This window comes from Coregonus lavaretus (assembly GCF_964263955.1).
Source record: "Coregonus lavaretus genome assembly, chromosome: 39".
Taxonomy (NCBI): Eukaryota; Metazoa; Chordata; class Actinopteri; order Salmoniformes; family Salmonidae; genus Coregonus; species Coregonus lavaretus.
Window position 1 is genome coordinate 25,268,602 of NC_140026.1, and position 11,370 is coordinate 25,279,971.

An 11,370-nucleotide genomic window follows, 5' to 3' on the forward strand; every position below is an offset into this window, starting at 1 on the left:
GTGATTGACAGGTAGTGCCGGGAAACATCCCTTTGAAGTAGGGGGACAAACAGGTGCACAGTCCCACACCACGATAAGGCAACGAGTCATGTAACCCACAGTACTACATGTGGTACAATGATGAAAACACACGCTGACTGGGTCAAGAACGAGAATACACGACTACGCTAATGACTTGTTTTAGAGCATGACACTATGCTAGAAGGCTAGGGATTTTATGCAGAGAGGAGCAGAACACACACAGGTTATGAAGTGCATCCAAGCGGTATTCCACTCCACATGCACATGGGGGCGATGGAGAGGTTATGTAAAGGATGACTGTGACGATTGTACACATCTTGGGGGTTTAAGGTGAAGGTCTGTGTGGAGGGACAGTACTGAATGCAAACCTCTTTGCCGTAGACATTAACTAGCCATGTTCTCTCACGGTCCCTGTAAAAGCAGCATATAGGGTTGTACAGTGCATTCGGAAAGTATTCAGACCCCTTTACTTTTTCCACATTTTGTTACGTTACAGCCTTATTCTAAAATTGATTTTTTTTTATTCCTCATCAATCTACACACAATACCCCATAATGACAAAGCAAAAACTGGTTTTTAGACATTTTTGCAAATGTATAAAAAAAAATAAAACAAATATCACATTTACATAAGTATTCAGACCCTTTATGCAGTACTTTGTTGAAGCACCTTTGGCAGCGATTACAGCCTCGAGTCTTCTTGGGTATGATGCTACAAGCTTGGCACACCTGTATTTGGGGAGTTTCTCCCATTCTTCTCTGCTGATCCTCTCAACCTCAGTCAGGTTGGATGGGGAGTGTCACTGCACAGCTATTTTCAGGTCTCTACAGAGATATTCGATCGGGTTCAAGTCTGGGCTCTGGCTGGGCCTCTCAAAGACGGTCAGAGACTTGTCCCGAAGCCACTCCTGCATTGTCTTGGCTGTGTGCTTGGGATCATTGTCCTGTTGGAAGGTGAACTTTCGCCCCAGTCTGAGGTCCTGGAGCAGGTTCTCATCAAGGATCTCTCTGTATTTTGCTCCGTTCATCTTTCCCTCAATCCTGACTCGTCCCTGCCGCTGAAAAACAACCCTACAGTATGATGCTGCCACCACTTGCTTCACCGTAGGGATGGTGCCAGGTTTCCTCCAGACGTGACGCTTGGCATTCAGGCCAAAGAGTTCAATCTTGGTTTCATCAGACTAGAAAATCTTGTTTCTCATCGTCTGAGAGTCCTTTACGTGCCTTTTGGCAAACTCCAAGCGGGCTGTCGTGCCTTTTACTGAGGAGTGGCTTCCTTCTGGCCACTCTACCATAAAGGCCTGATTAGTGGAGTACTGCAGAGATGGTTGTCCTTCTGGAAAGTTCTCCCATCTCCACAGAGGAACTCTGGAGCTCTGTCAGAGTGACCATCGGGTTCTTGGTCACCTTACTGACCAAGGCCCTTCTCCCCCGATTGCTCGATTTGGCTGGGCGGCCAGCTCTAGGAAGAGTCTTGGTGGTTCCAAACTTCTTCCATTTAAGAATGATGGAGGCCACTGTGTTCTTGGGGACTTTCAATGATGCAGAAATGTTTTGGTACCCTTCCCCAGATCTCTGCCTCAACACCATCCTGTCTCAGAGCTCTACGGACAATTCCTTTGACCTCATGGCTTTTGCTCTGACATGCACTGTCAACTGTGGGACCTTATATAGACAGGTGTGTGCCTTTCCAAATCATGTCCAATCAATTGAATTTACCACAGGTGGACTCCAATCAAGTTGTAGAAACATCTCAAGGATGATCAATGAAAACAGGATGCACCACATTTCTAAAAAACCTGTTTTCACTTTGTCATTATGGGGTATTGTGTGTAGATTGATGAGGGGAATAAAATAATTTTATCAATTTTAGAATAAGGCTGTAACGTAACAAAATGTGGAAAAAGTCAAGGGGTCTGAATACTTTCAAAATGCACTATATACGTCAGCGATTTAATCAGGTGCCACCGTTCCTGTCTTTATAGTTTGTTTACCGTTAGTTCTTTAAAGTCATGTCATCATCTCCTTGTTAAAAACTCTGGCTGATTTCTCAGTTTCATGAAGTCAACATACTATGGTTAGATTGTCCTGTCTTTGTAATGGCGCCAATATTATCATCAACTCTTTCACTAGGATTCTCTCCATACATACACTGAGTGTACAAAACATTAGGATAACCTTCCTAATATTGAGTTGCACCCCCTTTTGCCCTCAGAACAGCCTCAATTCGTTGGGGCATGGACTCTACAAGGTGTCGAAAGCGTTCCACAGGGATGCTGGCCCATGTTGACGCCGATGCTTCCCATGGTTGTGTCAAGTTGGCTGGATGTCCTTTGGGTGGTGGACCATTCTTGATACACAAGGGAAAATGTTCAGCATGAAAAACCCTGCAGCGTTGCATTTCTTCACACAAACCGGTGTGCCTGGCACCTACTACCATACCCCGTTCAAAGAAACTTAAATATTTTGTCTTGCCCATTCCCCCTCTGAATGGCACACATACACGATCCATGTCTCAAGACTTAAAAATTATGATTTAACCTGTCTCCTCCCCTTCATCTACACTGATTGAAGTGGATTTAACAGGTGACATCAATAAGGGATCATAGCTTTCACCTGGTCAGTCTATGTCATGGATAGAGCAGGTGTTCCTAATGTTTTGTATACTCAGTGTACATGTCCACTCTCACAGGCACGGGGACTTTGAAGTGGAAAGAAGGCATGACCTCATCAGAGACCAAAAGCTCAACGTACAGTGGGTGGGGGGCACACTTTGGACAGGCCACCCCGCCTTCATGACCACTACCTACTTCTGATTGGTCGATGATGGCAAAGGAAGCTAAGCCTGAGCGGAGCCACGGATACTACTGTACGTGAAGCGGGTGCTGTTACCACTCAATGGCGTGTGCCCATTCTCCTCTCTGCTCCTCATCCCTCCTCTTCCTCCCCCTCTCCCCGTCCCCGTCCCCATCCTACTCCCAGCCCCCCTCCCAACCCCACCACCTTTGGGGAAGCTACAGCATGTGAAGGTGGACAGAATCCCTTGGCGGAAACGCTTATTCATGAAGCAGTATATAATTGGGTTGGCACAAGCCGAGGTGTACGACAACAGGTGGATGAAGGATATCGGCGCCCCCGAGAGGAGCTTGTCGGCAGAGCGGCGGTCGAAGGCCCTCCAGGCATTAACGGCGAACACGGGTGTCCAGCAGAGGAAGAAGAGACAGACGATGACCAGGAGCATGCGGATCACACGCTTCTTAGCCATCAGGTTAGAGGTGGAGCTGTTGCTGCACACACGGCTCAGCGTGGACTTTGCGCTAGCGCTGCGCGTGCTGTCTCTGATTTTGATGGTCACGTTAGGACTGTGGGTCGACAGAGGGCTCTGGAGGTGGGCGAGCTCACCCTTCTTCTTCTTGGCGGGCTGGAGGTAGCAGCCGTCGTTGTCGCCGGGTTTGATGCTGCCCGTGCTGCACTGTCTCTCTGTGATGGATCATAACAGCAGATATGAATACAAATGAACATGAACGAAAATGGTATTTCCCTAAATAACAATTACAAGTGATAAAGGTGAATATAACAATGATAAGGAAATCATATCTGTGACAGATCTTAAACATATACATGAATAATGTCCCTGTACAAATTGTATTTACCAAAGATTAGCCAATTGTAAAAATTGCCAATAAGGATGCCACAAAACGTAGATAACATGATATGGCCAGAGCTGCACTTTTTCAAGAGGTCAGTTGAGGTAAACGTACCTCTGCTGGACTTCCTGTTGGTCATCTCAAACTTAATGCCCCTGTAGAGCTCAAGGGAGATGAGCCCGTAGGCTGTCATCATCACGATCCCAGGGACCAGGAAGAGGAGCAGCAGCAGGGACACATACCTGGGAGGAACAACAGGTCCATGGGGTCACCAGATTGGTCAAAAGCAGGTAAGTGTGCATTCAGTGTATCAAAGTGATCTGACCTTACAGAGAACAGCTCTCTAAGCTCAACAATTACCTACCTCATCATTGCTAAGTACATATCATCTAACAGACAAACAAATCACTGAATTCTATACAACAGTTGAAACCTCTCTTTGTGATGGCACTCGTCTGCCCACCTTAAAGTATCTCTAAAGTATCTCTCCTCTCACCAGGACTGCTGGATGACATCACTGGGCCAGACCAGGCGGCACATGTTGCCCGTGCTGTTGTTGACCCGGGTGAAGGGCACCAGGGTGCTGGAGATGGGGTAGGGCAGCATGAGCAGGAAGCTCACCACCCAGGTGGCAGAGATGACCTTGGCGGCATGGGACTTGGTTTGCCAGGTACGGGAGGTCAAGGGGTTGCAGATAGCACTGTAGCGCTCCAGGGAAATGGCCACCAGGTTGAAGGTAGAGACGCTCACCGAGATACCTGGAGGGATGACGACGGATAACGGTCCTTGATACCACATGAGTGAGTATAGATTCTGATTAATAGATCGATAACAGACAAGAATGTAGCCTACATTAGCATGTTGTAATGCTGTGATTTTGTACGGCTAAATATGTTACAGTGTAGTAAATATGTATGTAAAATGTTACAGTGTAGTAATATAGAAATATGTAACAGTGTCGTAGATATGTAGTATCCTAATGTAGCCTAATGTGATTGTGATTTGGAGGCTTGCCAGACCAGGTTAAGGTCACAATTCAAGGGGCAATCTGCAGTTCAAACAATAAGAAAGCAGGCACCCTGCCGCTGTTTTGGTAAACAGCTGAGGGATAGGGCTGGAAAAATGTAACCACTCTCAAATTTATAGACAGAGTTATGGATGACCATCCATGATAGCAACATAAAAACGTTAACTATGTTTTGAGGCTATACAGTATTTGTTTACAATTACATTGTTTACAAACAATGGAATAAAACACGTTTATATTTTGGGTTATGTTGGGGTCCAACAGTTGAACTAAGCTAATGAGGAATTTATAAGTTATATTCTTCAAGTATCATGGTATATACAGTGCCCTCCATAATTATTGGCACAGTGAAGCATTTTTTCTTCTTTTGGCTCTATACTCCAAACGTTTGGATTTGAAATCAAACAATGACTATGGAGGTTAAAGTGCAAACTGTCAGCTTTCATTTGAGGGTATTTTCATCCATATCGGGTCCCCCCATTTTAGGGGAGCAAAAGTATTGGGACAAATTCACTTATGTGTATTAAAGTAGTAAAAAGTTACATATTTGGTCCCACATTCATAGCATGCAATGACTACATCAAGCTTGTAACTACACATTTGTTGGATGCATTTGCTCTTTGTTTTGGTTGTGTTTCAGATTATTTTGTGCCCAATAGAAATGAATGGTAGACAATGTACCGTGTCATTTTGGAGTAACTTTTATTGTAAATAAGAATAGAATATGCTTCTAAACATTTATACATTAATGTGGATGCTACCTTGATACAGATAATCCTGAATGAATTGTGAATAATGATGAGTGAGAAAGTTACTCCGTACTTTACGAGCGTGTAGAGACAGAGCACTAGGCTAACATATGGAATTGTTTTAAGATCATCATACCATGGATAATTTAGTAATTTGATTTAGAATTTTAGGACCCCTTTAGGTATAAAGAATATATATAAAACAAATATTTGATAAAATATTGAATTTCGCCTTTACTACTAAAGCCCATAGAAACGCATTGAAAAACACACTCATAAATGGTTAAAAAAATACAGTCAAAAAATGTATCATAAGGTATAAGGTTTTGAAGTGTCTGTCCTATATCTAGAATATATCACATATTTAACCCCTTATTTTTGTTGTCACAAAACTACCTCCATACTTCCATTCGTTTGTATGGGTTACCTTCAGACGAGTCCCGTGGCACTTGCAAAATGGAGAACACCATCGTGTTCGGGAGAGTCTCCCCTTTCCATAGAGTGGTCATAATAGTTTTTTAGGCGAAACCGTTCAGACGCTACAGACGTTTTCGTGAGGTGTCTCATGGTCTGACAAACACCGGTGTAGCTCAGCCACCTTCCACGCAGATGCGGAAGGCCGACATAGGTGGATGTGGTGGATTGAGTCGCAGCCCATGCAAAACATTATGTTACCTAGATTGACGCACGGGTTCGTCCATAGACTCTTAAGGATTAACCAGTGGAAGTTAACTTCTTAAGGATCTGATTATTTTTTTCTTCAATTTTCGCCTAAAATGACATACCCAAATCTAACTGTCTGTAGCTCAGGTCCTGAAGCAAGGATATGCATATTCTTGATACCATTTGAAAGGAAACACTTTGAAGTTTGTGGTAATGTGAAATTCATGTAGGAGAATATAGCACATTAGATCTGGTAAAAGATAATACAAACAAAAACACTTGTTTTATTATTTTCTTTGTTCCAATGCAAAAGAAAGGCCACAATATAATATTGCAATTTTGCCGCAATGTAGATTTTGGCCACTAGATGGCAGCGGTGTGTGTGCAAAGTTTCAGATTGATCCAGTGAAGCATTGCAATACTGGACTATTTTGTATCAAGAAAAAAAAAATCTGCCCAAATGTACCGAATTGGTCAATTGATACATTTTCAAGTACATAACTATAGAGAACATACAAAAATGATATGGTAATACAAAATGTAAGTTTACACACTCCCAGGAATGTCATTAGCTTATACACTAACTTTCACACATCTAGATGGCCGGGCGGGGTGGGTGTGGAGCCAGAGACAGCAGGGGTTCAAACTGTAGAACCCAGTTCCTACATTTGAATATAAAAATGGATTTTATCAAACAAAACTATAATGCATTTTATCTCTGGGACCCTTAGGATGACAAATCAGAGCAAGATTACTGAATCTAAGTATATTATCTACCTTCAGAGGTGAATGTATCAAACCAGTTGCCGTGATAAGTTTTTTGTTGTTGTGCACTCTCCTCAAACAATAGCATGGTATTTTTTCACTGTAATGGCTACTGTAAATTGGACAGTGCAGTTAGATTAACAAGAATGTAAGCTTTCTGCCAATATAAGACATGTCTATGTCCTCGAAAGTTTGCTGTTACTTACAACAGTCATGCTAATCACATTAGCGCACGTTAGCTCAACCGTCCTGTATACGGAACACCGATCCCGTAGAGGTTAACAAACTTACAGAGTAATAATAACAACAGCACCTCTAAATAAATGCACATTACCGTAGAGGTACCGGTGTATTTCATGTTAAACTCTGTGACAGATGAGGTATTCATCTCTACTGACATGGCCGTGATCTCACCGCACACGGATCCAAGAACAAACAGATCAGGACAGAGGAAGGCTGCAAACTATCTAACTACTAACAAACACCATGGTAGAAAATGTTCCCGAAGGCAATAATAAAACATAAATCCAGCTAATACAAATGCATATACCTTGGATTTATCCATACAATATCCAGGCAGGAAACATTGTTGAAAAAGATTTGAACTACAAGAGCACTTGAAAATACAGCTATGCATAGGGCTATTCTGTATCTGGGACCTATATATCCATACAACATCCAGACATAAAAAAAGTTCAATTGAATGTTTTTGAACAAGTTATGAACCACGACAACAGTACAGCCTTGACTATAAATGGCTCGAAAGAATGGATCCTCAACTATATATATTTATTGATTTTTCTATGCCTGAGTGTGTAAAGTTATTGAGACACTTGTCAAAAACAAACATCACTCTTCTACCATGTTATTTTTCTTCCTCTTATTGCCTTGTGGCCTGGACCTTTCTGCTCAGAGTAAATGGCTCCTTAAATCAGGAGACAGGGCCAGTACGTTTACAGCCCGGGCGGCGGGAAGGCAACAAGGGAACGCAGCCACGGCTATAGCCATGAAATGACTTTATTTGGTGTCTCTTCACACCAGGCACCAGGTCAGAGCCAACATGGAGGTGTTATTGGCTCAATGGATTCAGGGATCTGCTTCTTTGTTGATTTTCCATTATTAGGCTACAGCCCACTGCAGTCAACCCCCCCTCCCCCATAGGAATCTTCCTATGTGGACAGAACCTACTGTACTCACTCACCTTACTTGACCCCTTGAAGTGAGTGACAACAGTGTAGTAGACCATAACAAGATAAGACCACGATTAACTATGCAGCACAGAAGTTGACAAGAGTGTGTAAACACATCCTATTGCAATACCAAAGAAATCCCTAACAGACAAACCCATTACATGGTCATGGAGACCTGGGCCCATATCCACAAAGCATCTCAGAGTAGGAGTGCTAATCTAGGATCTGTCCATATAATCTTAATCATTATGATCTAAAAGGCTAAACTGTTCCTAGGTCAGCACTCCTACTCTGAGACGCTTTGTGGATACAGGCCCTGGTCAGGACCTGTGTACAGTACATCCACTGGACTCACCCATGAAGTACATGGCCACCTTGCAGATGCCCGAGCCGAACACAAAGTCCCTCATGAGGTTGGGGATGAGGGTGAAGGGCATGCAGAAGAGGCAGAGCATCAGGTCGCTGGCTGCCAGGGAGAGCAGGAACAGGTTGGTGACAGTGCGCATGTGGCGGTTCCTCACCAGCACGGCGATGATCAGGCTGTTACCCAGCACGCTGACCAGGAAGATGAGGCTGTAGAGGAAGATACGGACCGTCTGGTTCAAATCTATAGAGAGGAGAGAAAGATGGACAGCATCATTGTTCTTATAATTGTCATTATCATCATCATCACCGTGATCATCAACATAATCTTCATCATCTCTTGAGTCCAAGCAGACAAAACAGAAAGTTAGTCAATCTTTCAAAAATCCCAGTAGATCAATATATTTTCTTTGCAGTCAGTAAATCATGATGATCAAAATTGGAAGTACAACTATCCAAAGGTGCAGAATTATGGGCAATTACTCTCCTTTTATGCACATTTCACCAAACAATTTCATACACATCAAATCAAATATTATTCCTGATAAAAAATTACATAAAAATAAGCACATTGTGTGCCTGATTCATTAATCGGTCCAATCACAATTCCATGTATTCAATACATAGGCTGGTTTGCTCATAGTTTTGTTGACTTACCATTGGCGCACAGAAACACAATACACAATAGAAATAAGGCAAGGTGAAGACAACGTAGGAAAAAAAACAACTGATATGAATGTATAGGCCTCAATCCACACTAAAGCAAAGCTCTATAATGGAAGGTCACAATGTTGGAGATGATGACTTGGAGTAACCCAAAGTTACTTAGAAGTAACCCAACTTCATTCTTTGCATCTCTGCAATATTGTGAGAGAAAAAAATACTTACAAATTAGACAGTCCCCACTGCCTAGATCTTTCCGTATATTGTACATGGTATGACACTGATGGGGTGATTTAAGAATGTTGTGCTGTAGCATTTACTGATTGCTGGAAACAGTGAACACAATTGTACACATTTCTCTTCTGATGGAAACAATGTGTTAATATTCTGTGAACAAAACACAGGCTTAACAGTGAGTTTGTATTCACTGATGACATTTGTATTTAAAGTTTAGCAAAAGATGGTCTAAGATATGCAAGTCAGGTACAAAGGCAAGAAAATTATCAGAAGTTATGTAAATGTAGGCTATTTGAGCACTTGATCATTGCTGTTCTATAGGCCTATACATACATTTAGATTGGCTACGTTTCAACACAGATCACAAAATTGCTTTTAAGCGATTGAGAAAAACTGTAAATAGAAATTATGGTTCATTACTCATCTTGGGTTATTTTAGGGCTAGCATTAGTAGGCTAAAGGCAATTAATCTGGAATTCAGTTGGAGTCAGTTCTGGTTGGCTGCATTACTCAGGGGAAAATTGTGTGCAAATGTGGTGCTTGAATTAGCAACACGAAATTCAACATGTTATGTATCTTATATATTTCATATTTTAAAGATTAGATTAATATTACAGCCTATCAGCTTCGCCTAATTTCAATGATAATTCAGATATAATTTCCATCAATGTAACACTCAGACCTAATTTCCGTCAATTTTAACACTCAGACCTACTGTAGCCTATTAGACAACTACGTGTTGACCTGGTACTAAGTTCTAGTCATGTGTTGATTAATGTAAACAATTAAATAATGATATTCACTCCATCCAAGCAGAGGAGCCGAAAGAACGCATGCTACTTCAACCGCGCGTAAACGCATGGCTTTGGGTGTCCAAAGGGTCGCTCTCAACGCGCAGTTGCGCATAATAATCGAAACAAATATTGCTAACATTTTGAAATATGGATGATTTGAGGCTAAATACATTTTCACAAACAAAAACAAATGGCCCAAGGTTTGTGTAACAGGCTGGGGAGTGGTATGACTTCAAAATAAAACAGTTTTATATGACTTCAAAATAGAACGGGCTACATCTTTTACAAAACGTTGCATCAATATCTCCACTAAAAACAAAGTTATTTAGATGTAAAATATATGTACAATTAGACATTTACTTTTTGTTAATTTAATTTCCCCCCAATTTATGATGATCAATTATGATTATCAATAGGATTGGTTACCTTTCGGTTCCGGCGGCGTCTCGCTTTCATCATCACACTCTGAGACATTCTTGATTCCAAAGTCGCATAATATCTTATAAAGATTAGTGGAGTTTATGAGCAAATCATGCAATGTAAATGTCTCCATTTTACCTTTTCTATTTTATTTTTTTCTGATGCATAAACGGAAATTAGGCTATGCAAAGGAACCCATTCCGTACATCGTTCGTCTACGATCCCAAACTTTATATTATATCTGCAAATCACACTTCCCAAATGTCATGTTCATATTCTCCAGAAGTTTGCATGACCCCATTTCTGTTTGATAAAAAATAATTATCCAGCTTTCAACGAAATTGACAGGTATCAGTCAGTGAGCAAAAATTATTGACATCAAGCGTCTGCTGCATGCACAGTTTGTTGTGCTCCAGCACTTCAATGTTGGATATGAGAAATATAACAGTCTGCATGGGTGGAAAGAGAAAACTCTGGTCTAAGAGACCCCGCCTCTCGAGCCCATGGTCATGCAAGTGCAACAGCAGCCACTACAGCAGCCACCTCTCGAGCCCATGGTCATGCAAGTGCAACAGCAGCCACTACATTTTTTTTAGGCCTACAGTGATGTTATTTTAGTCTGTTGTATAAATATACTATTTTGGTGACATATTTCAAGAATATCACATCAAATATTTTCACCAAAAATAGAATACTTTTAGATTGTTATGAACAAAAAAATAACGGACTTTATGCAGGATCTGTGAGATGTGATAACCTCAAAATCAATGTCAAAGACCATTTACTACCATAATTGGTTGCTCACATGTGAGAGATAATAGGCTGTCATTAT

General features: G+C 41.6%; 1 protein-coding gene across 1 annotated transcript; it reads right to left on the minus strand.

Moving 5' to 3' along the window:
- Positions 1-2,859: 2,859 nt before the first annotated feature.
- Positions 2,860-10,671, minus strand: LOC311112744 (cholecystokinin receptor type A-like; the record flags this gene model as incomplete). Its single annotated transcript, XM_084155873.1, has 5 exons — positions 2,860-3,500; positions 3,782-3,909; positions 4,164-4,425; positions 8,417-8,668; positions 10,545-10,671. The coding sequence occupies 5 exons, from the start codon at positions 10,669-10,671 to the stop codon at positions 2,860-2,862; spliced, it is 1,410 nt and encodes a 469-aa protein (XP_084011999.1).
- Between the last annotated feature and the right edge of the window lie 699 nt (positions 10,672-11,370).